At 39.6% G+C, this 26,917-nt stretch overlaps 1 protein-coding gene across 2 annotated transcripts in view; it reads right to left on the bottom strand.

The window, feature by feature from the left end:
• The window catches only part of ADGRL4 (adhesion G protein-coupled receptor L4), a 76,376-nt gene extending 50,852 nt beyond the window's left edge, over positions 1–25,524 (bottom strand). For both annotated transcript variants that reach the window (XM_082313613.1, XM_082313612.1), the window contains exons 1-3: positions 25,396–25,524; positions 24,825–24,885; positions 23,141–23,290 (exon numbers count right to left, since the gene is read on the bottom strand). In XM_082313613.1, coding sequence (XP_082169739.1) covers positions 23,141–23,290; positions 24,825–24,885; positions 25,396–25,437 — 253 coding nt within the window. In that variant the 5' untranslated portion in view covers positions 25,438–25,524. The remainder of the gene's footprint in view (positions 1–23,140; positions 23,291–24,824; positions 24,886–25,395) is intronic.
• Between the last annotated feature and the right edge of the window lie 1,393 nt (positions 25,525–26,917).

Below are 26,917 nucleotides of genomic sequence, written 5' to 3' on the forward strand. Positions count from 1 at the left end.
GAAAAATTGTTTTCAAAGCAAGTCCACTTTTAGGCCATTAAACTGCAAGATAATGATGGGTTTCTTGAGGAGCAACAAATTTCTTTAGAACTTCATTGGGTGCCTGTTTTAGCCAAAGGCTGCACTGTTGTGTTATTTTATGTTTAAACATACCCTACCCTGACAAGCCACTGAAGTCTTTAAAGTCTTCTCATCTTTATTGCAGACAGTACTTTGATCTCAATGCCAGAAAAGGTCAACACAAGAACTTCAGAATTAGACTTGTTTACATCCAACATACAATACAAATAAATGAATGTGGCAAGGACATCCCAGGCAGATTAAATGAGGCCATGTTTTCCTCATTCTACTTAAAATGTTTTTGTCAACCATTGTGCGAGCGATGTCATCATCAAATCCAATGAAATTCACTTATTGAAGTGTGTTCCCCCTCAAAATGTTTCATCAATCATAGCCCAGAAGGGCTCTGTCATAGGATAATTGCAACTTGGCATACCAACAAAGAGCATCCAAATGTCCTCAGCTTCCTTATCTATACAATGGGCAGGGATGACAGCCATTTTATTAGCTGAGATATCGTTACCCCCATCAGATAAAATAGTGCGTTTTGTTGCTTTGATGTTTTCTGTCACCACAGCAGAGCTGTTGTTTTCAACTGCATGTTTAAAGAACGGCTGTGGTGGCAGCTTATGTTCCTCCACAATAACACTGCCTACAAACATCTCACAGAAAGAGGCAAGGGGTGTACTAACGGCACTTTATCAGAAAGAGATGGGAAGAGCAAATGGAATTTCTGCCGCAGTTATTTCTAGCTAGGGCACAATTGTGAAGTCATCTCTCTTGTCTACATTTGTTTCCTTGAGGAAGAAAAGATCACTGGAGAGTGAATTCCCTCTGAATGGACAACCAATTGAGAAGCCACCCAAAAATGATTTCAACCATCCCTGTTTTCCTGCCTCCACATACAGTATTGTTAATCCACAGAATATTTAGTGGATTAAAATAAAATTTGTGGTAACTGCTTATATTTAATGCTTCTTCACAATAACTACAACTATTACAGCACTCAGAAATATGTATCTTACTTCCACATGCTTGGTTAGATCATGCAGACTTTGAAGGCTAACAAAAAAATCTGTCATGCAGAGCAATATGCAAACCCATTTAATTTTCTATTTAAATCCTTCCTGACAGAGTGGACTTCTCTTGAATTTGAAAACAGCAAGCCTGTTACCCAGACTCCGAAGGTGGAAAAGTCTGCTTGTCGACACCAGGCTTATCTCACTGTACTATCACTTGGGCAATAATTATATGAAGTGCTGTAGACACAATTTAATAATTCAACATTTACCAGCTGCTATTGAAGACTTCCCATCTATACTAAGCACAGGGAAGGGCTGTGGACTCTCCAATGGACTGCATGACAAATACTGTCTGCATCTTTTATGTCAGCAGTGCTCTAGCACACTGATTTCTGCTGAGGGGTGTTGTTGGGATGATAATGGGAACAGCACAGTTAGAAGTAATCATCCCAGCAGGAAATCTCATCTTTGGTGGCTACTCCGCAAGAGGTTGCCCCTGATAACAAAGCGCAAAGCAGGCAAGTGTAAACTGTTCTGACAAATACAGGCATCTCTGTTGACCTTCATAGTTCTACACATACAATATGCCTCTAGACAGTCAAGAGGCATTTTCACTGGCACCAAATCCAACAACCCTGACATAACGACCCCAACCGCCAGTAATTCCCAGATACAAAAGATGGGTTCTGCCACTTTGTTCCAGCTCTACGTTGCTCTTTCTTCTCCTGGAAGGCAGATCCCGCTCCTTCATTTACATAGTAGTCACCTTTCCTGATTTTCCACCTCCACCCATGCTCCAGAAACCACATCCACAACTGGAGGTTGTGAGCTGGATGCATCCTTGAAGAGGTGACCTTGAGAAACTTACAGGTTTCATTTTCATTTATTGACTTTGCTATAGACTGTGAGTGGAACTCTGGGGAATCGCTTAACCTGCCTTTGTCTCAGTTCCTCATCTACAAAATCCTTTCTTCTACCTGTCTGTTTTGATTTAAAAAAAAACAGACCCAAACTCCTAAAGGTCACATGTGCTTTGATAGCAATATGAACTTACTTGGCACCTTGATCTTGTTTGAGTAAGTGTAAACCAAATAACAAATCCTAAGAAATGAAACAAACTGAAACTTCCTTTCAAGCACTGCTCTCCAGAATGTTTTTACTTTGAGTGAAGGATGGTGCAAGAATAAGTTGCATAGTTAGAGAAGTACCTTGTTTCGCCACTGATAAGCAGAGCTAAAAAGGAAATCCTGCCATAGATTCAAGTGGTTGGGAGATTTAACCGTGAATACCCTTTTGATATCACAGAGAAGTTACACATTGCATGTACTTGTTTCTAAGCCCTGTGATGTTGCTCCCATTGCTGAGAACCAGAGATGGTCTGGAGACACAGAGGGGAGGTACTCCAGCCCAGTCAACGGATGTCCTCCTTGCAGTAACTGAGTAATACATCTCTCAAGCAGATCAAACCCTTCCCTATAGCTAAGTTTCTTCTGCTGTGGAAAAAGTTGTCTAGCATGGAATTTAAGAAAAAAATTGTGGCCAAAAAGAGAAGGTTGTGATAGTTTATTTTGAACAGATTTGCTTGTTATTTTCAAGCATCAATGGGCACCTCAAGGCTACAGTGCTCAGTGCTTTAGAAATGCCTTCAGTATATGAAACGTACTTTTACAATATTCAGTATTTTTTTTAATTCAAGCTTTAACTCCTGAAGTCACATTAACAGCTCAAAGCTTATACAAGACAAAACAAAACGAAAGTGTCAAACTCCTAGCAACAGAAAATACCTATTTTAAATAAAAGAAAATCACATATTTTCATGTTTCCAGTTTCCTTGTTTGCAGGGTGCATGCATACATGAGATCTGATTCACAGATATATAACTTGGCAACAAAGCTTCTGCAAATCCAGAGGTCCTACCACTTCTCTCATGAAATTCTTTGGTTTTCCAACTCTGCTTGCACACTCTGGATATACCACATACCAAATCTCTTGGAAATTAATAAAATATTAAGAATTACACAATTATGCTACCTCATTTTGTTAATGCATTGTTAAAATCCTCCTCACAAGAATTTGACAGATGATAAACTAACAATAAGGAGAATAGAGACTAGCAAATAGTTACTGGGAAAGTCAAGGACAGAGAATTACTCATTGTAAGTGAGTGGCTGCTGCCACACTTCAGACTTACAGCTGTGACTAACACCTACTGACAGACTTAGCTCATGCCTGCCTACCTGCTTCACAGAGAAAATAACTATGTAAGGGTCCCACCTTGCTGTCTGCATTTAAAAACATGGAAATGCTTACCCTTACCTGCTTTTTTTTCCCCTTTGCTGCTTATTGCCATGATGTCTGCCTATATCCTGAAGCAGACTGTCAGGAGAAATCTCAGTACTATTTCCACTTGCTTCCCTTTTAATAGCTAGTTCAAGAAAGAGGTAGTAAATTGGCATCTGGGGTATTGGGGCCCAGGAAACTACTCAGCTGCAATTGAAATCTGGTGTGTGTCAGGTGTGATGAGTTCTGGGAAAAAATCAGAAACTTCCACAAATGAACTGTAACTGCCAGAATCACAAGACGGGGATGAAAGGAGCTCTTCAATGAACAGAGTGCTCCTTGGTCACTTACAAAGGATTATTCAATTATCTAATAATTAAACCTTTAGATAATGAAAAAATTTTTAAAAGGAGGAGGGGAAAAAACCAGCAACAAGGACTTTGCTTCAGCAGATGTAAAACTGACACATCTGCCTCCCTTGATACTAGCAAATTGGCTCTTTCAATATGTTTCATTTGTTCTCCTGCCAATTGCTGATCTCTTGTCAATTTACTCTCATACTTGGAAGAAAATTAAATGGTTTGATGACATATTGGTTTCTGTATTTTATCTTTGAAATGCAAAATATATATTTCAATGATCTTAGAAATGTTTCACATCTTTGAAATCTTTGCAATTGTAAGAAGTTGGGCTTGATCCCCATCTGGAACATAAGGGCATAACTCCATCTAACTAAATTAAGCTAGGCAGTTTATCACAGCTGGTAATCTTGTCCATAGTTTTTCCACAGATTAACATGGAATATGTCATATACTTTTCAGAAATATGCAGTGTGAAAAGGGGTGACTCCCTATATGCTTTAGGCATGCTTTAAAATACCTATACTAGATGATTGCCTAAAAGTGCTTCCTAATAACTTTAAATACTCAAAATGAAACGATGGAACTGTCATCACAGCAAATCACACAAGGAAAGAAAAATGATAGCAGCATTAACTGCATCAGCCACCTGCTCTATAAAGGTTATTAAAATGATGGAAACAGTATGTTGGCTATGCCATATATGCAGGCTAAAACCCCCAGCAGGTCCAATATCCCATGCTACAAGTTGTAATTTATATGCCTATAATTTATACTGGACTATAATTTATACAACATTTATCAAAATGCCAGCTGGAAAGGACTGGCTACTGACTGGGGTACTCATTTAATTCCTTGCTCTGTGGCTACTTACTTCTTTAGTCACAACTTGACAAAAGGATTTTGGCACCAAAAGCAGGACTTTGGCAAATGCCTGTGTTGTGCTCCTTGATATGCTCGGGACCACCTTGACCCTGCCAGCAATAAGCAGCCCAGTCTGTATTTTTTAGCGATGCCTCAATTCCACTGAGAAATCTTTGCCAAGGGGACGGGGTCCTATAAACATAACACGCATAACACACCTATGGGAACCTGCTCTGTGCTCAACACAGCAGCAGCCAGTTTTATTTGAACATGGGAAGAAGAAAAGAAGAAAGAGAAGGAGGTAGTGGCAATGTCCTGTTCATAAGCAGTCTTTTAGCATGCAGGAGTTTAAAGGCACTCCTAAACAAACCTGCTTTCCCCTGGTCCTGGAAAGCACCCTAATCGCCCAACTGCAGGCAGTACCAGAGCAGAAATGCACCCCATCCCTCCTACTGGAGCTACTCCAGTTGGCAAAAGCAATTCAATCGCCCTGAGTCCATGAGCGCATCTCTCCAGCTGGGCAGGTAGCGTCTTCATGCGGGAGTCTTGAAATCAAGTTCCTGCCCTAGGGATGCCAAATGTAGTTTATCTAAGAATTGGTTTAAGTAAAATAATCTGTCATATAAATGAATGGTAAGAGTCTCATTTTCAGAGCCACTGCCACTATGGATGGCCGATATAGATGAAAGTGTTTACATTTAGGCATTCTTGACTGAAAACAATGGCTTCCCTCTCCCTATGCTAAGTTTATCCATCTGTAAAGCAGACACATTACAGTCTACCTAACTCAGAGAAATGGGATAATACAACTTTGGCAAAAGAAAGGCTCCATCACATTGCTTTACTAGACATAAAAAGGTAATATGAATATATGATTTTAAATCAACATTAAGATAGTGTAGACTCCGGGACATTTCTGATATTGCTTTGGCTGGATAATGTAATTCATTTTCTAACAGGTCTCTTGCCGTGCTTGATATTCCACAGAGCCAGCCTGTGTTACAAGATGTACATAACTAATCTGCTGAGAAAAGAAATCATAAACAACACTTTATCCTGCATTATTTTATTCATGAGATCATTATTCCAGTCGGTGCAATCTTGAAGTATGGGTTGGATCCTGGGATCATATAGCCATGCTAACATACTCCAAGTTAGTCTGCTTTAAACATTCTTTAATTCCAGAGGAGGGAGGTGGTGCAAAATCTTTAAGGCTGTCCTATCTGGTTGAAAACTTCTTTATCATTTTTTTCCTTTGTTTTTTTCCTTTCTTCTCTTGTTTTTGCATAGTTGTATAAGGAAAAATCTCATTACACTATTACCCATACTTTCCTAAGTGAGTAGACTGAGCAGGGTATTAACCGCATTAGCAGTTAGTTTCCAGGGTGGAAGTGACGGCATCTGCCTCTGCTTGTCCCCAGCACAGGAAGTTTGCCTTTTGGGAGCTCCCAGAACAGGCACTCAGCACTACAAGAAACAGGAATCTCTTGAGCAAATTTATGTTGTTTTTTTCCAGGAGCTGGACTGAAATTTTTGTAATATGTACAAAGTGTCCACACATTCCTTACAAGTCAGCCATCACATATTTTCAGTAGCATTGTTTTCACAGGATAATCCTTAGTGATATAGAAAATGAAACCTGTTATCTCTTTGATGAATGCGTTTTAAAGTCCAAGGATAAGCGTGGGTAAGCAACACAAATAAGACAGTGAAGATTTGCAGAGTAGTGACAAGATCTGGCAGAAAGGAAAACTAGTTTCTTTAGAAGTGCCTTCTCAGGGGTCATGTCCCAATATAATTTAACTGTATGAATCCACACTTGTGCAGTATATATAAATTAGTACTAAAGCTTCATTAGACACCATCCCTAGAAATTATTTGAGAGAGGTGGATCCCAAGGTCATGCAGACATTGACCAGAAGATCTTGCTAGATCAGATGCTGAGAGCTGTCTCCCATGACAGTCCTGGATACTAAGCCACTGTTAAATGTCTGTCTTGTCACAGATTTATTCTGTATGTGCTTGAAACTGAACCATGTCACATATTTGGCAGGAAATGTAATCCCTTCACAAAGAGGATTTGATCCTCAGCATGATCCTGCAGTTCTCAGGCAAGAATAGCTCTCAGTAAAGCCAGTGCGAGGTCTGTCTGTGTATTTCTGTTTTGAGTAAGGGACAAGCCCCAAACATGGGCTTATGAGAGCAAAAGCTCCTGTCCCCAATAATCCACATGGCCCAGATGGCATGAGAAGAGATGGGCTACGGATACAAACTGTGCAGTGCACAAACATGATGCCTACATCTGAATTCATACAGAGAAACTGGATTATTTTTTTAAATGTTTTCCAAAGCCCCAAGTGGCATGTGATGCAAACAGCAACACAAGAGTTACTATGAAAGAGAGCAAGGCATGGCTCCTGATTTGAACAGCACCAGACAAAATCACTGAATGAATGACAGCTTAGGGATCCTCCCCTAGAGCTGACAGCTCCAGAATTCCCCTGTCAAATTGACTCCCAGTTTTGAGACAGTTGTTGACTTCCCCTGCTCCTTTCTTCTGTTCAGACCATCATGGCAGTCCTCCTCCCCCTCCTAACAGCCATGCCATGCCATGCTGTCCTTCCTCTCTGACTGTATTGCCTAGATTATAGCTAGTCCCATCTCTCTGCCGTTCCTCGTGCTCTGGCAGTACTCCACATATGATGCCCCATTGCTGAAGGGTATGCATTTGGGATACGCTGCCCCCTTTGCCTTAAACCCTAGGTGTGAATCTCAGCAATTGCTGAAAGTATTCCAAGAAAAAGGGGAAGAGAGGGAGAGTGAACTTGCAGTTATCTTCTGGTATGATTGCTCTCAATCTCTTCTAAAATAATGAAATAAATATTATGAGCGTAAAAATCGTCTGGAACAACAAGGGAACCATGACCAATAAATAGTTCGTATTTTCAAAGAACAGAACATGCCAGACAAATGTAATTGCTTCTTCACCATTTTCTGGGTTAGCGTACGGAAGGAACAGAGTGGCTGCAATATATCTGGGCTGTAGTATAACATTTGATACAGTGGCTCACAAAATCTTATTAGAAAAATAATTTATAATGTCTTGGATAAGAGTGCTGTCATGTGGATTGAAAACTGGCTGAAGGAATGTAAACAAAGGATAATGAGTCATGACAAACAGCACTGTGCTGAGCTGTGAAGAGGTATCCAGTTGGGTTGCCACAGGAGTTGGTGTTAAGCCCAGTTTTATTTTACATATTTGTTAATGCTCTGGAAAAAGAGATGAACAGCCTGAGAATTAAATTCACAGATGATACTAAATTACTAGATGTTGTTAACTCCAATCAAGACAGAGATATTATATAGAGGGAAAGCAGAAAGGATGGGAATGGGAAGAGTCAATGACCAGATTTACCTATACAACTATGTGAGGGAGGGTTTTATGTCCCAACTGATAATAACAGGAGCCCACTGACAGACCAGCCAAAACCAGCTTAAATCTGGTCTGTCAAAGGCTGGAGCAGAGAAATAACAACAAAACCAGCTAGGAGATCATTATTAGTTATAACATTTCTCCAAAAGATCCCAGAAAAAGCTTCACTCTCATTTTCTAGTCTCAATAAGTTTCAAAGTTTGGGATTTTCTAAGATTTTGTCTGGTTGCATGCTATAGAGTAGCATATAGCAAGGTAATACAGAGTCATCTCTCTTCACATCATTATATTATGTTGCTTTTCTAAGGAGAAGTCAGTGGTACAAATCTTGCCATTTTCTTTGTATACCTTGTTTACCTATACTATTAACATGAAGAGAACAGAAGTAGTAGAAACTGACACAGAGGTAATAAGATCTTTCAGGAATTTCTCTCTCCACAAGCAACTCAACCCCCCAGATTGAATCTGCTTAGAGGTGTTAAGTCAAAAATAAATTCTCTAGCTATTTGCAGCAGCTCCCTAATAGATCCCACATTACAGAATGAAAAAAAAAAGATTTTTTTCAAGTGCTATGTTCTATGTGCTATAGAAAAACCTGTGAAAGTACTCCATTGTCCTAATCTATTTTAGTGAAACTACGTGCAGAGTGCTTGACTACAGTACATTTTTATTTACTTCTTTTCCATTTATAGAGCACATTTGTATGATGAATTGGATATGGATCTAAATTTTGTGAATTAAGTTTTTGGAGCTTTTATATAGATTAAAGGAATTCAGATGGTTTCAATGCCTTTTAAATGTACATAGACAGTGTGGTCTATATATGTGTGTACATTTATAAAGAATCTTTCCTTACTACTTTATAGCCCAAGGAGTAGAAAAATCTAAATAGACTGTGAGTCCAATGAGACTCTTCAGTTCCAATAAAATTTTGCCTCTTAACATAACATTATATTACTCAAAATGAAGCCAAGAAAAATAGATAGGAACATCTCACATAAAAATGCTTCTCAATACTTGCAGCAAACAAAACATTCCACAAGACCTGCAACTGTTGAGACCTGGCTTCCTACCATTTCATGTCTTGAGTTTGCTTGACTTTGGTGGCTAGGGAAATGCAAGCTCAAGGACAAATTTTTTCATGGCTCAATCCAAAGTAAAATTACCCTTCCATGTGGATTCTTCAGTATATGTGTGTTTACAGTGTAACTTTTCACATCAGGTTATTTACGCAAAACTTTCAACTTTTTAAAACTTTTTTTAAATTTAGTGGAAGATGACTGAGTTCAAAAGGCACTGAGGATGATCATATTTCAATGTCACTCCAACAGAAAACCTTAACACTTCAGTTAAAATAAAGCCACCCATTAAAGATTTCATTATTTTCTACTTTCCTTCCTGGCTGGTAAAGATTGATATGGAAGACTTGAGAAAAATCATCCTGAGAGGGCGTAAGTGATTCACACGGAGGTGCCTTCAGGTTGTTTCCAGTTATGACAGAGGACAACTTCAGCAAAGGAGTGAAAACCATGTCTGGCTCCAAGTACTAATCCTGAATGCTTGAGGATCTGATTTCAGACACTTAGCATGGTACAGAGAAGAGTCCATCAATGACTGCTGTGAGAGATGAAATGAATCAGCCTTTTGCAATATCTATCACTGCCAGTGGCCACTATTTTTTCATATAAGTATCCGCAAAGAGACTACTAAGGGAGCAAGGTTAAAAATTTCCAGGAGGAGTTTAGTTGTAGTAGTATCCAAGTAAATATAAATTTTGGTTTTGTACAATGCTATTACTTGTATGACATAAAACAGTTAAGGGAAAGTTACATCTCATAAAATTCTTCGGACTAGCAAGGGAAAAATCCTTGGGTCTGAATCTCATTTGATGAAAACTGGTGTAGTGACTTTGAATTTAGAGAATGCCTTTCAAAGATGATAAAAAGTCATTTCAACGGGTTCTATTATATTACGATTTCCTCTTTTGTCTCAAGAATTGAACACATCTTTTCTGTGGAATATTTGTGGAGACTTTTCCTTCCACCAAAATTTGCACAGAAGTTAAACCCAAATTTGTCTGGAAAAGTTATGTTGAGCTTGTTTCTGGCAGTGATCTGGCAGCATTTTAATATCTGCACAGCATTGTGATTATCTCTCAAATTCACAATACTTTAATTCTGATCCATACTGTTTTCCATAGAGGCAATATCCTCAGTGCTACTCTGAATGCTCTGAATGTTAAGTGTCTGGCTCTGGCTGGATTCTCTACATTTTCTGTCCGTGAACACGTAGCACATGGCCCTTGATTACTACTTTTAAATTGATCTGTGTCTGCTATGAAAATATATTGCTTCATAAAAGTCTTTCAGAGTATCAGCTTCCAAATTAATGATTTTTCTCTCAAGCTCTGACTTTGAGAGCTTACAGTACAGAATCGTGCAGTCCAGTTACTTGAAGCAAATTGAAATTCATCCATCTGCAATTCAGATCCAAATTCTTTCAATGCTGTTGGCTCATCTCTAGGTAAAGAGCAGCTGTTGTCCTGTTAAAGTGACTGTAAATAGTTCTAACTTCAAGCTTCAAGAGTGAAATTCACTCTGCTTCACCGGGGACCACTTAATCCCCAGGATGTTCCTGGGTTTGGCCTTCAGCTGGTGGGAGCTGCATAACTCTGCTGTAATCGATAGAGCTGTGCTGCTTTACACCAGATGAAGGAAGATCTGGCCCTGACAGAGTCAGTGCACAGAAGTGCAGTGCTGCAGGCTAGCTCTGCAACCAACAGGGCAGCATGCACTTGGTGGGTACAGAGGGATGTGGGGTCATTATGCTGAGCCAGAAGCCCTGCCTTGTTATGCTAATTGCACAGGGCAATATACTCCAGGTGAGGAGGTGAAAAAGGCTAGTGTTTCTTTCTTGTGCTGTGACCGTCTATCATTTTTCATCCCCAATGAGCCTGTTACCGTGCTTTTTTGGGGGTTACATGCAGTCTGTAACACAAACAGTACCACACTAGAGAAAGACTTGTTTACAGCAGAGATTCAATAAAGTGTCTAAAGGAAGAATTTTCCAATGAAAAGAGATGGGCACTAACCAAAAAGGAAGGTACTTGTTGTTAAAGCAACTATATCAGAATAGCAGATGAATCATGATGTGATAGCACTATTTGAAAAGATGTTTTGAATAGAGCTGTCAGCAAGTATTTTAATAGCAAGTCTTCAATTTCTGCTTTATGGGGTTTTTAACCACCAAGAAGAAAACATAAGTAACAAGGAGGGATTTAGGAATTGTTTAGTGTTTGGCTGTTCAAAGAAAGAAAAAGAGCCCTCCACATGCATTGCAGCTAATGAAAATTGCCATTATGCGTTTTTTTCCTCCATTTGTGGATGTTAAACACTGTAATAATGCAAAGTCCTTATGATTTTCTAAATCTTCTCAATAAGGAGGATATTATCTACTTATTTAATTACCGAATCTCCGACAGCAAGGAGCTGCTACCACCAGCAGCTCCAGCTCATTCACATAGTTCCCCTCCCTAATTAAAGGGTCTTTGCAGTTAAAAATAAAGTAATAAATCAATCAAAAGCCAAAACTGCCAACAGATGATAGGAAAAAAAAAACACTTCAGGGACAGATTTTCAATTGCTCAGCACCCACAACTGCGATTATTCTTTTGAAACAAGTCAGTCCTCCTTTAGGCACCTAGGATAGAGCCAGACAGTTCAAAAGTGCTCAACAAATATTTCTTTGGAAAATCCACCCCTAACTGTGGCTTTGTGTCCTACAGCCATTGTGGCTTGCAAGAGTCAATCTTAAGTCACCTCCCTGTTGGAGGAAAGTCATCAGCATCACCCCTTCTGCAGGAAACTATAATAAAATACATTACTGTAGTTATCCGTGCTCTTGCCATTGCTTACTGCAACAAGAACAGAGGGAGCAGGTATATCAAAAGACTATTTTTACCACGCTGTCAGTGAAAGCAGCAATAGCCCTACACTTGGATTTCTGTTGCAGCACTCAAAACCAGATGTCCATATTGCAGCACAGACCCCTTACTAGTTTGAATATCAAGCTCAAACTTGAATGCTGCTGTCTGCATGGCATTCCTTGAGGGTAATGTGCCATTGTCAGGTTAAAAGTTTTCCGAATGTTCATCAGTCTAAGGCCAAAACTTGAGTAATAATTCAAGAGCACTTTACAGCTAATAAAAGCTGCAATAGCTTTCTCTGAGAGCAGAGAATACAGTCCAAAGGCCTTTTAGCACATACCTCCCCTCCAACAAAGCATTTGGTGGTATTAGCATACTACCTGTTTATTCAAGAGGATGTACAAAAAGTTCAGTTCACAGTTCTTTTCTTTGCAGCCCACAGCTGTGTAAATATTATCCCAGCCTCTCCTTTGACATCCATCTAAGCCTCAGACCTCATGTACAAAATGATAGAAATGGAGCTTGACACTTCTGTAGCCCACCACTGTGTCCCGACACACCTAGGACTGAATATGTAGCTTCTCCTGCGAGAGCAGTGATGCTGTATGATGCACCCCTGAAGCAACCTTATTTTCTGAAGACAGCTTTGCTAAGAATTTCTGAGATTTTAACCATGGAGCTGAATATGATAAAAGTTTTGTGGAATCAACGTACCAAGATTTGCATGACAACCCTAAAAAAGCAGCCAAATTGCAGCTCTGCATCGTTTACAACTGCTACCACGCATGGTTTCTATTTTGATTGGCCCAGATTAAAAGCTGTGTTAAGTTTTAGAAACTTCTCCCCATCTCTGCTTTCAAGTCAATACACTTTTGAAACCTATTTGCCTTTCCCATTTTCTCTGTGGTAGTTAAGTAGATGAAATTCTTTCTGTAGGCACCAAATATCCCTTACACAATAGGACAGAAATATTGATATTTTTATATTGCACAGTGGGTCATATTTATGAATTGATGCATGCTTCATCATAGCTCTAAATAATGAAACATTTTGGCTAGGTACAAAGGGCCCAAACCTGTTCGCCTGAGTACCTCCAGCTTCCACAGATCTCCCTTCTGAACTTCTTACAGGCTGATTTTGAAAAGGTAGAGCTTCCTCAGGATCAATGCTACCCACCAAAATGATTTATTCAAGGCAAAAAGTAAGGCAAACCCTCCACTGTAATATGATTTTCCACCTACTCCTTTCCCATCACCACAAAGAACTAATGCAAGGCTGAGAGCTCCTATTTAGGCCTGCAGAGCTTAGCTGAACTTCTCTTTCAGTTCATGCCAACATCCCAAACACTTTCTCTGGTGATTTTTTTGGGCCTCTGATGTTACAGAGATCAGTGATGAAGACCTTCATGTGGTGCAGAGATCACTGCTGCAATAACTCCCTGCATCCCATGACACTCCTGATGCAAGCTGTGAGCCAGGGCTGTGCTGCCCTCAGCCTATTTGAACTTTGGGGATACCCAAAACCCATTACAACATTAGGAAGGCAGTGAGGATCACTGGACTCTCTTCTAACCTGGGACAGAATATGAGAAGACAGTGCAATGGTCATGGGAATGGACCTGCAGCTCCTCTGCATGGATGGGGCAGGAGAGAAGCCGTGGTCTCCTGGTGTAGGACGAATTCACCTTTTCTCTTTGTCTTCATTGGTAACTTTCTGGGAATGAAAACTGCCATACCTCAGCCTAATTTTACATTCCTTAAAATTGAGATCCAGACACTTTGTCACAAATAAATATTAAAAATATAAACATGCAAGTCACCGTCTATGCTTATGTTTTTCCTCAGTGTAACTTATGTAGATTGCTGCCTATGTGCATAGCTTTCATTACAAATAAAACATAAAAGCCAATGCATATCCTGAAGAGCTGTTTTTCTTTATTGCAACACCATTACATGAAGCCTACTAACATAAACAAAGATTGGACTCGGCTGTTTTTGAACAAATAACCATTTATTGTCAAGGCTTTTCAGGAGCTTTCATTTTCCTTTTTGAAAAACATGATCCTGTGCCAACCTAACAAATGTGTAACATTAAGTAATAAGCAAAATAATGGGACACCCTGCCACACTAGTTTATAGACAACTTTAGACTGTCACAGTTGTACAAGTCTAAGCTAAGACAGAAACCCCGTTAAATAAAGCAGACATATTAAATCAAAAACCCACCAGCAGAGTCCCTTGGGGCATAGCTGCTGTTACTAAACGCTAGAACTGGCCTTTCAAGCGGGAGGATGCACAGGAATAACAGTCCAAGGGCAGAGCAGCTCATGTGCTGCTCTCTCCTCCCTGCCGCTGGAACAGCATGCAGGAGAGCACAAGCAGAAAGCCTTTTCCCTGTATCATCTCCTGGCACAGCAGCAGAGAGCACAGGGCAGAGCCATCTCAGCCCTAAATGAGGGCACCACAGTCATGCTTGTGGTGGGCAGATCAAAGGAGAAGCCCCCATGCTTCTGCCATGCAGACCTGCCTGCTTGCTCCGTCCGCTGTGCGGCAGCAGGTGAAGCTCCGGCCCCTGGTGCTCGTTGAATGTTAATTCCACCAGAAGTCTCCATTTTGAAGTTATCGTGAATCTCTTAAACTTAGTCCGAAGTAATCACACAACAACCTATCCATTAGACAATGAACAGAGATTATTCAGCTTCCTTGTACCACAGCGAAACAGCAGCTTCCTTCCTGCCAGTGATTGTGGTTGTGATTAACTGCGCAGTTCAAGGTGAAAGAAGAATGCGGTTCCAGGCATATATGGCTTCCTTTAACCTCAGCAAAACACAGTGCCAGATATTTCAATTAGTGTGTACCAAGGTCACAAAATCAATTTCTTATCGCCGAAAAACACACATACTGTAAATTTCATTTTCAAGCCATAATCTCTAAATTAAATCTGTGTACCTAAAAAATATACAGTGCAAAATTGCAGTCCTTCAGCCCCCTCCTCCTCCTGCAGCCAAGCAGCGTTTTCACAAACATCACCTGGCTTTGTGCTCTATATTTAGAGCACAATGTTTGGTTAGATTCTAATCTTCTTGGAGAATGTCATTATCTCTTTCTTTGGCAAATAGAGGCCCAAAGTGTCAATTACCTTCTTAAACTCTTTCATACACACAGGGCTGAGCCGGGTTTGATATTCTGTCTGCCAACAGCTCAGTCGGCAATTTTTCACAGTCATACACAGAAAAATTGTGCACCAGCAAATCATCCTAGATAAATTACACATTTCAAATGAGGTTACAGACAACTTCACGACTCCTGACCAGTTTATTCTGGAAGAGGAAAACAAACAAACAAAAAAGGCAAAAACAATCCTAAAGAAAACACTTTTCTACTATTAAATTCCATGAGTTATTGAACAGAGACAAAAGTAAAATCAGTGTGCCAGATTGGTGGAATATTCTGTGGAAATTGATGTAGCTGCACAGAAATGACATCATCATCTCTTATGTGTGTAATTCCTTATGATACTTTCCTTGTTACATGGGTAACACTAACTTCATAGCCCCAAAGGCAGCTGCGGAATCTGACAGCTGTAGCAGGCTTTACTGTGTGCAGACCTAGGTACAGAAGATGTCTCAAAGAAGTGGAATTTATAGAAGGAATTTCTTTCCAATAAATCCTGTTTTTTCTCTAACAAAAGCTGATTTCAACTATACAACCACAGAATGAGAAAAACTGACAATTTTGAGATTGCTTTCATTTTTTTTTTTCATAGAAAAGGTTGCTTTTTATTCACATACTTACTTATACATAGGTCCCGGTGTGCACATTTGTGTACATTTAATATACATGTATGAGTATACATGTTCTGGAAATATCTTCCATCCTTTTACTTCAAACCAGCAAATAAGAAGAATGCGTTGTTACTGTTAGAGCTTTTGGGACCACTTCAGATGCTAAAGATACAGGAAGTGAATCATATCTCTGGCAGACACAAAGTAAGCAGACTCTGACATAATAAGTTTAAAGCTCCTTAAATGAATTTTCCCACATCCTCTAAACATGTAACATATTGATTGATTCTTAGGACCATAAAGTAGGATGAAAAGAGTATTTTCTCAGGAAAGGAAATTAGCATTATTTGGCAAGGGTTAAAACACATTTTGAATTAAACAAATAAGAAACCATCCATATGCAGCTGATCAGCTTGAAAGTTTGGGTACATTTTTGAGAGAGACAACTAACTCTTTTCTACCACATCATCTACACACAATTTTAAAACTCTTTTTAGATGCGAACAGGACTAATTTAAAAGAGAGACTGGATATGATTAAAGATGTAAGAAGAGGAAGTTTTGTTTCTTTCTGGCCAATTAAAAAAATGCATTACTGTATTTTAGTCATGCTCAAAGTACCATTTCAAGAAAATGTAAACAAAAAACATGGAAAAAAGATAGAGTTGCCTTCCCCTCCCCCCCCCCGCAAATTTTGAATGTTATGAGTCTATCATGGGCTCGGTCCAAGGCTTATTAAAATGAGAGTCAATCTTACAAATTATTATAGTGGGCTGTGTCTCTGGCCCAGGTGAACTGTGTTTTCTGGCAGTAGGAAGGAAAGCCAACCCTCTGAAGATTTCTCTTTATCTCATTCAAGTGAGAGAAACTGGGAGGGATTTTTTCATATGAGTGAGAAAACTGGATTTGGCACTTCGAATGCATAAAATGCTTCGAGTCAAAATTTTATGGACTCAGCCATTTACAGAGGTAAGACAATTGAAGTAAGACAGCCTCCACTATGTCTTATTCAGCAGGATCGTATTGTTACTTCAAACATATTGCACTGCTTTCCATCTGACTAATGTTCTCATGCATCACCAGGCATTGTTGTAACACACTCTCCCCTTTCAAATTCCCGATCTACTCTTAAATGCTTCAACTAAAATATACTTTCAATAGTAGCTAGTTACAATAAGCAATTTCAGTTGTAAAAAGTAAAGTCAACTCTACAAAAACACTGTTTTGACTAACAACGTTAGCCAAGGGTATGGCTATTTTCAGGATCATAAACATAGCTCTGTCCTTTGCGACTGGAAGGCAACCACGCAACAGCTGGTTAGTCCCCAGCAGTCTACATACATCACAGCCATCAAACCCTTTCCAAGTTCACAGAAAAGTGTAACATCTTGCACATGAAAAGGCAAAAGCCATATATAAAGCTGTAGGTCCCCAAATGGCCAGGAACCTGCTATGTTAACATGTACATTAACACCCATGCTTTCCCAGGCAAGTGGACTGTCATGCACTGGAATATCAAATCCTCCTGGCTAATTTGTCCAGGCTTTTCAATTCCATGATCTGCCTACAGGTTTAATACGGAACCTGTGGTCAAGATACCTCAGCAGGGTAATATCACACAGCTCAGCAGTCAATCTCTGCACTTCAGGAAAAGGTGAAAAATATTTAACTAAACATTATGACTGATGAAGACATGGAAAGGAAGAAAACTTTCTGGCCCCTGGAGAGGAACCCTGAAGGCATGGGCTTAATTAAATATAGCACCTACATACATATGCAACAAACAGGATGCTGCCTCCTAACACTGCTTAGGATCACCAAAAAGCCAGACACCTAAGCCTGGGGTAGAAATTCTGAATTCAAAGATGACTTTTGCCCTTTCACACAGCCTGTGATCTGGTTTTATCACACTCCACCCTGAAACCATGTAAAAAATCCAGCAGGATTTGGAGGCAAAGCAGCAGAGACTGGGAGACACAGGAGGAGGGGGGAAAAGGAAAAAGGGTAAGGAAGAGTGAGAGATGAGCCCAGAGGCTGAGGAGTGTGTCAAAAGGGCTGGGAATCGGTGGTCTGCTTTGGCCTCCTGTGTAGCACATCCCAAGTTTTTCAAGCTGTCACCCACTGTGTTGAGCCCTGTTATTTGTGTTTGGCTAAGGCATATCTTTCTCCTGCTGTGCTATGCTAGAGCAGCTGCAATTTGCCTTTTTATAGCTTGTGGTAACTGATAGCAGTGAAATGAATTTAGGAAGTGTGTGGATTGGATCTTCCGTGTCAGTGATTTCAGACTATTTGGTAAACACAGAAGTGACATTCAGTGATGTATGCCTGCTGGTAACAAAAAAAAAAAAAAAATTCTCCTTTGGTGAACCAGCACTTGGATTAGATTGTTTTCTATTGAAGGACACCTCTGGATGGAATGAAATGGTTATACGCAGCGGTTTTACAGGGTCGTGTTAATTTGAAAGGTAAAAATTCCCTCAAAACTATACACTGATTGGGTGCTGCAGAATGGGAAGGGTGACACCAGTGAATCAAAACAAATTCAATGACTGCAATAAAGGTCGATGGTGGGACACAGTGACATCACCTTAGAGCAAGGAGCTGATGTATCACAGGAAAGCTCCTTTTTACAGCTGGCAAAAGCCAGAGAGTTGGTCGTATGACCCTCAGTAAAACAAGAAAATATGTTTGTGTTCAGATATTGAGTAGGCTTTCAATTTGATTCAGCTGAGCTTACACAAATTGCCCTGTGTTCTAACAGGGATTCTGTATTTTGATATAAAAAACCACTTTGCACTGATGCATTTTTTGCCTCTGGAAAATGATAAATCCTCCTGCACTGTACTTCAGAAAGAGTCAATGCCTTGCTTCAGTACAAAGTTTCCCTGATAGCCTAAGTCCCTGCTCACTATTTCTGGAAGAGCTGTAACTATTTTACAAGTAAGACTAATTAATTTTGCAGTATAATTTGCAAGCGACATTTACAAGGGAATATTGTGCAGGGATATCTGGGAGAGATATTGTGTTCAGACTTTTCCTGCTTGCCTGCCTACCCTCCTGGAACAAACAGCACCGCTTCATTTTCCTTCCGTATTTTGCAAAGTTAAAGTAAACACTGTGATCACACTGTTTACTTTAATTTCCTGCAGTGTGCCAGCAAAGCAGCAAATTGGCAGTCAGCAATCAAGAAGCAGCCAGTATTGAAACAGCAGAGCTGCTTAGGAAAGCATCAATGATGCCAACTCATTTTTCCCTCTGTTTTAAAAATAAAATATTGGCTTCTATGAAGTTTTACTTCCACCCCAATCTTCTCTAAAGGATCTAAAATTTTGTTTGTTTCCTTTAATTTTCTTTTGGAACAAAGCTGGGATTATGAGCAACACCTAATTTATATGGCCAACTCTTTTTATATAAAGAAATGGATTTACAAAAGTGGCAAGTATACGCTATTTATCTGTAAAAAATCCATGGCATTTTTGCACAAGAGGAAGTTAGCTTGGCTATAAATCAGTCTTATCTGTATATATTTTTATTTTTATGCCAAGAGCTCTAGCTGTGCTACTTCAATTAGGTGTATGATAATGTGAAGCTAAAGCCTCATGCATTACATTCAGAATACGCATCTGCCCAAGAACGGAGTCTTAAAAGGCAAATAGTTGTATTTTCAGAGGGCATTTTCTCTCATCTTATACTATATAAAGCAAGGAATATAAATACAAAAGAAGTAAGAAGAATGGGATAGTATTTTGTACCTCAGAGGTGTAAAGCTTGACAAGGTGACTCATTTATGGCTTTCTGGAAGATACTGTACAGAAGAAATTTATTGCTATGTAAGTTATAATTCCAATACATAAAAGAGGCCAGATCCTACAATTGGTTATTCTCCTGACTATGTGCATTCCTGCACATATTCTTACTGAAGACAATGAGATTACAAAGAGGATTAGCTTTTTGTTAGACTGGCCAAAGTATGCCTTCGGAAAGTCCAAAACATGACCTAATTTAAAGTGGTTGAAATCTTGTGGGAAAGATTGTAAGAGGATAATTATTTTAAAAGCCATGACTTTGACACCAGGAAATTAAATTCATATCTGTATGTCTTTATCTATACACAGCAAATCCAATAATCTTGAGCTCTCTGCAGTCACTTAGCCAGCTGGCAAAGGGAGCAAAGTAAAAACTAACAAACCCCATTCCTAAGGTATGCTGACATCAGTGATTCATGATTCATCAATAATGGTGCTAGGAAATAAATGTAACAGGGCATTATTGCCTTTTGCAGCACAGTAAACTCAAGGGAAAAAGTCTAAGTGTACCACATTGAAAAGACAGAGCTAGCAAAGAAATAACTTTTACAAGTATTTAAGAGGTGTTAGAAGCAAGTGAAAGTCGAGAAACAAATGTAAACCTTTTAAATACAGTGAGAATGTACCCATAAATAAAAAAGGACAGTTTTCCAGCTATACAAGCTTAAGAGGACTAACCTGAAAACTAGCATTTTTTGTTGTTCAATATTTTTACAAGGAGAAAGAATTTGAATTTCTTGTTCCAGAATAAACCCTCAAAACAACAACTGTTCTGGTTTAATTGTCTACCAGGATAAGTACAATGAGGAAGTTGGTTCTACACTATACGAAATTATTAATGTTGTTGACAGTAATTACAACTCTCACAACCTATCTAAATAACTAAAAGGGCAAATATGTAAACACAACGTACCATATATACTCTTTAGAAAATGCCTGTATTAGCACGTAATTGATGATCTCCTTTGAAGGTGACTGGACTATCATTGTAAAAGCCTAAGATTATTAACTGAAGAAAAATGTGTAGCTATCTCTAGAGCAGCAGATACACCTGCCACTTTCGCCACACAGAGCAGCAAGATCTAATACATCATTAAACAACTGAGGCTTTGCTTTATGTTTTCTTAGCTTTTAACTATTTATGATAAGGTTTAGCCTATATTTCTAATCCTTTGTAGAGCCTACCCAATTAAAATTAAGGTTACTTGTTTATGCTATTAGAGGACTACTGCACAATATTAATAATGCACCATGTAACATGCTGCCCTTAGAGAAACATCATCTCTCTTTCAGGGGCAACAGCCACATAGTTCTGATACAAGCTTTGCTGCTTAGCTGGAGGGTAAGAGACTTTGGTGGTTGTTTTACCAGAGAAAACATTGGTATCCTGACATGAGGCTTACTTCAAACCACTACCACTTAACTGCAAAGCACCAAAAATACATCTAGTAGCTGGTTTGCCTGGATTGACATTGGAAATTTTGTTTTGAAGATTGAGTTTCCAAACACTTAGTATAATTCTTAATAAATAATTAATTGATTCACAAGATTTGTGAATGTATATTTCACTGTACTGAATTTTCTTTAAATGATCAATAAATGTTTTTATGAATTTTGAATGTAGATTTCCCTAAGAAAATACAGGCAAAAGAGAAAGTAAGAAATAGATACTGTATGAGAAAAAGGAACATGGAAGGTAAGATAAATCCATCCTCACACAAAGGGATATAATAACACCATAATGGGTACATATATAATGGATGGATTTAAGAATGTCAGTAATGTCAGTGAAGAACAACAGGTATCTTTACTGTAAATTTAATTGGTGATTCATAATCACAACTTTCTAGAAAGGTACAGACAATGTAGTGGATACCAGATCATGGTAGATAAGTAAATGCTGGTTTGATTTGTTCCAGGTAGTATCACTAAAATGTGACTTGTTTTTCTTCTTTCTCTACATTATTCACAAGTGTAGGCCCTTGACTCTGCAAACGTAATGTGCACTTAACTTTCAAATCAACCAGCTTACTCATGGTAGTAAAATTGAATTAGTGCAAATACAATACTAGTGTGGTGAAGGCCATTTCTTCTTATTTTCATTTGACCAGCTCAATACACAAATAATGATTAACCTATATTTAGGGCAAGGTTAGCATTAAATTCAAGAAATATGTTCAGTGACTACATGACACATGATGCAAAGAAGAGGCTGAGAGAACAGTGTTTGTTCAGGCTTAAGAAGAGAAGGCAAACGGGAAATCATATCGCTGTCTACAGCTATCTAATGCAGGGTCATGGGAGGAGATGAAGCTAAACTATTAGAAATGTACAGCGGTAAGTGCCCATGAAAGGCAAAAGTTCCAAGCTGCAATAAGAGAAACTGCAACTAGATATCAGAAGAAAACTTTCAAAATTATGGTAGTCAGACACTGGAACAAGGGCCCAGAGAGGTTTGCAATCTTTAACCTTGGAGATACTCAAAACTTGGCTGGACAAGGCCCTGAGCATCCTTTTCTAAGCTGGACATGCTCCAAGTGGGGAGCTGGACCAGATGACCTCCAGAGTTCTCTTCCAAGCTAAATTATTCTATGATTTTTGTGATTCTATATTGTTTATTATTTTAGCCAGCTATATTTTTCTCTAAGCATTTCCAGCTTATAAAAGGTAAGCAGTTTCTTAGGAAAAAGGTCTTTGCATTCTAAATTTTCCTAAAACAAGCATACTTCCAAGTACACCACGGCAAATGAACTATAAAAATCCAAACTAAAGGTGGGCCGCTTACCTGTGCTCATACCAAACCAAAGTGCCTCTGTTACTGCTAAATTTCCCAAGATGCATGAAACATAAAAGCTGACCGAACGGATGGTTAATATTCATAACTACTTCTCAGGACACTGAAAACTGACAAGATTCATATGAATTTCAGCCTGCCTGCAGCTGGGCATAGCTATACCTAACAGTGGAAATAAGTACTAGAGCTATTCATAGTGGAGGAGAACTCAAAAATGAAGGCAGGGAAAATATCCTTTTCTTTGCATGGAAGATAGAGACACCCAGAGGCAGACCCCTCCATAGGAGTTCTGGCATATTTCCCTTGCAAGCAGCTGTAGTGGAAAAATTAACATTGGCCTCACATGCGGGCATGTCTCTGTGGCACAGACACGTCCTCAGTCTTCTAGAGTAGCCCAGGAGCTGTATTATTTGATCATGATCAGCTGCTGGGAAGACTGGCCTAGTGCTATGTGTGTGTGGATGAGATGTGAGGGCTGTAAAGTAGCAGTCATGCCAACTCCAAGCTTCAGAAGTTCTGAGTCACAAGGGAAATTGCTGAAGCTAAATCAGAGAAGATACATCAGCATCTCTCATTGAAGAGGAAAGCTGGAAAAAAGGTCATACTCAACTGAGATGCACAGTATGCTATACTAAAATACTACACTGAGAGTAAGTTGCAGAATTTCTCAGAAACTGGTAAAGTTTTTGGCTTTGAGGACATGTTAGTGTAAGGTGTTGTGACACAAAAGTTTAATCCTTGAGCTAATGGGCTCTTGCAGCAAGTTTTTCAAGCAAGCACATAACAGAAATGCATATAGGTAAAATCTGTTTACCGTAACAGAACGTTATGCCATTTCCTGTATATCCTTGGGAGCAATAGCAGCCTGTTGTCCCACCCTGCACTTCACACCTGGCGTCTTTGTGGCATGTCATGTTGCAGCTTGCAGAAGTGCAGCCATAGTCCAGCAGACTGGAAATCAGAACTGGAACAAAGTAAAATCAGACTCGTTTCTTTATCTAAAAACTTCATTCTGAGCTTTAAAACCCGATCTGGGCAGAAGGTATCCACAAAATTGGTGTATTCCAGTAAACTTAACATCATCACAGACTCAGCTATATCACACAATGGGGCAAGGACCACCAACTACAGGCACTTTTTTGGTAAAACTACCCAGGGGCTAGAAACAATAGACACTGTAAATTAAGAACTTGTGTATGTGCTCAACCAGTATAAAATTGGTAAACAACGTAGAAGTTACTCAGTGATCTGGGGAAAACATTTGAAAGGCTTTCAAAGCACTCTAGTACTTTCCAGTGAAGCACAGACATTTTCTTGCACTCTGAATTATGTATTGAGTGTAATCCAAACTGCCCTACACATATCAGGTGAAAAATACCAGAGTACCAAAGAGAGTTCCCCTGATCAGAGTTGTTATTTTTATAAGCACTTCCATACTTGTGTAGCTCACACATATATGCATGGTCTGAGAGATTAAAATGACATGTCACAGTATTTACAGCATTATGACATTAGGGTTTAAAAACTTATCCTAATTATTTAAAGTTAATCTCTTAAAATACTATTTCCATGTTATGAAAGTATTGTCTTCTTTTTTCCATCCACTGGACGATTCCTAAATGGTATGACTACTTTCCCATTGTATGAATGCATATGGTTTTCAACACAAAGCAAAAAGGAATCTCTCGCTTTGAGAAAACTAACAAACAGCTCACTGAATAATTATACACGCCCTGTAATAGGTTAGAAATGAGGCAGTTAACTCAGAAGGGAAAGTAAATTTTTTACTTTGTACTTTATAAATTGTTAACAAGACATAATGAATGTTGCAGAACACAAACAAAGACCCTTTTGGATGCTGTCTTCCCCTGCAGTTCTGCTTTTCCCCACCCAAATATTATTTTGGATATTTGCTACCCTAGTGTTACAATTACAGGTTTCATTGCTTCAGGGAATCTCACTGAGGCGTTGTTTTCTTGGGCAAATTAAAATTTCATGCAAAATTCAAGATTAAAAATCACACACAATTTTTAAACAATTATATATAATCCAAATCAATTTAGATATCACTAAGTTTCATCTTTTTCCTCTGTTTTTGAGAGAGGACACCATCTTCCAGAGATTAAAACAGAAACCTCTGGGTTCTGTTGTTATTTTACTGTTCATAACATGTGAAATCTAAAAATCTCCCAAGCAGATGGAGAGAGGGAAAAAACCAAAAAAAGCCAAACCCACGGAAACCCACAATGTTTCTGTTGTTTTACAGAACAAAACCCACAATGAGTTAAAGACAGACTGGCATTTGTGGGATTTGGTTTTGGGATGATCCTAACCATGCAATTACTGAATTCTGTAGCAGCATTGATCAAAGCTACGGGGGCTTTCAGTCCCGTGTGCCCAGCAGCTTTCCATCATCTCCAACACGCTCGTTTCTCCTTGCCAGAGCCCACTCCCTTCCCACCTGCCACCCTCTCCCCAGGGAAGGAGTTTTCACCTACCTAGGAATGGAAGCAGTTTCATTGGTGATGCTGTTGCTGTGCGGTGCCTGGTGCAGAGCCCCTGTGTCACAGAAAAAAACTCCCTGCCTTAAAATGTATGACCATGTGCAAAATACGCACACATGCCTATCAAGAAAGTGACGTTCTGGTGCAGGCGCAGCTGTGACACTGCCCTTTGTCCTGAGCTTCACGTTTCCAAAAGCTCCTGAGACTCACAGGCAGGACAGGGAGGGTTAGGAGGGGCTGAGGACCTGGTCTTCTGGCAAGTAGGGAATAAATGAGAATGGAATAAACAAGAAAGTAAAAGTGAAGCAGGAGCCTGGGTCTTGCAGGGGATATCAGAGAAGATTCAGGGGTGAGCGGTTTAGAGGAGCATGGGTTAAAGGTGCTGCTTGGGACAGAGGGAGGATGAAGATGTAAGAGGTGAGCGGCAGCCTGCTGGCAGAAGGAGTAAAGGAGCAGCAGAAGAATGGTGGAGCAGATCAGGGAGGGTGAGGAAGAGGTGGAGAAGATTAGTAACTAGCTCAGCGTTTATGAGCTCGGAGGTAACGGTCTACATGCTTCCTTCCACCTTTTCCTGGTGAGCTGAGTATATGTGAGCCCCAAGACCCATTTTTTGGAGACAATCTTGGCTGACTGCAATCGTTCTTCCTACTGCTTTCTTCGGTTTTGAGATAGATCCTTACTGCAGCCAAACAATGTTGCTTTAAGGGTAATGGCCTCTGAGGAGGTACAGGAAATCCACTGAACTCTGCTTTGTGAGGAAAACAAAGACGTATGGGCAGGGAGGAAAGAGGCAGGAAGGCAATTGTATGGCTGGGAATCTCAGGAGCTGAAGGAGCCGAAGTTTATATGGAATTGTGAGACTGAAACAGGGTGTTGTATAATAGGACATATTCAATATAGCCAATTTGGTAAAGCGTTTGGCATGTCTTTGTGTTAAATGTGAGAGCAGTTCTATCCTCGTTATAGCATCCTAATCGATCAGACTTCAGCATGTACTTATATTATGCATGGACATGGCAATATTTTCTCTAATCTTGTTATGGATGATGTGCATACTGTCATTTCCCAGATTCCTGGAGATGATGACTCACATATCGAAGCATTGTAAAACTGAGGCATTGATGTATGCCTGTCTTTATAGATGGAAAGACAGGGACATGCACAAACAGATATGCTGTGGGAAGAACGGAGAATATCTCTAAACTAAATAAAATGGACATGAGGCTGTGGAATGTCATTGTGACAAAATATCTCATGTCTGACTGGAAAGTTTTGAAGTTGGGACTTTGGTAGGGAACTGATGGGAAGGCATCAGCCTGCTCTTCGGACTTATCCGGGGATGTGGCACCTTTTTTTCTAAACTTGTTAGGAACCATTTGTTCACCATCATTTTCCAGCTTCATGATTGCTGCTGGCTGGAGTTCAATGGATTAAAATCTATTCAGGCCAGGGAGGTGTGAGGCATGTAGAAATAGCACGTAGGTGTCTGGTTGGCACAAAGTACTTCTGTAGCACCTTGGCAAAGCGAGAGGAAGCTCCAGTAACCGGATGTTAATTTTCGATGAACCACAGAATAATGAACAAAGGGTCCAGGTGTAGGAAGACTGTTTTTCTCCTGTTTGATTTTGTGAGGGGGGCAGGACTTAAAGGGGGAAAGAGGAAGGGACTAGGAGTTAGTTTGTTTTGTTAAGTTTTCCCGTAATCTAACGCATGGAGACACAGAAGAACAGAGTCAGATGAACTGAGGGGAGCTTTGATCTGCATGTCCTGTTCATTGTGCTGACATGCGCTGTATTGTAAGCTTGGCTTGTCTGAACTAACGTACAGATCCTGCTGCTGAATTTCAGCGGACTAATAAGGGCTGGGTTTGGAAAGCCTATCATGTAGAAATTATATCTTATTGCCCTGTGTCTTTTTACTCCCCCAGATCAAACTAAGAGATGTTTAATACTAGAGAAAGCAAGAAGCTGAAACCTAAAATTCAGGTCTTAAGAGCTGGAAACATATTTTTGGAAAGTCAGAGATGTACGTTTCAATTTTGTCTAGACATCGACTTTCTGCAAGGGCTGTTCAGATGGACTGGTTGG

The sequence above is a fragment of the Platalea leucorodia genome (assembly GCF_965183815.1).
Source record: "Platalea leucorodia genome assembly, chromosome: 5".
Classification (NCBI taxonomy): domain Eukaryota; kingdom Metazoa; phylum Chordata; class Aves; order Pelecaniformes; family Threskiornithidae; genus Platalea; species Platalea leucorodia.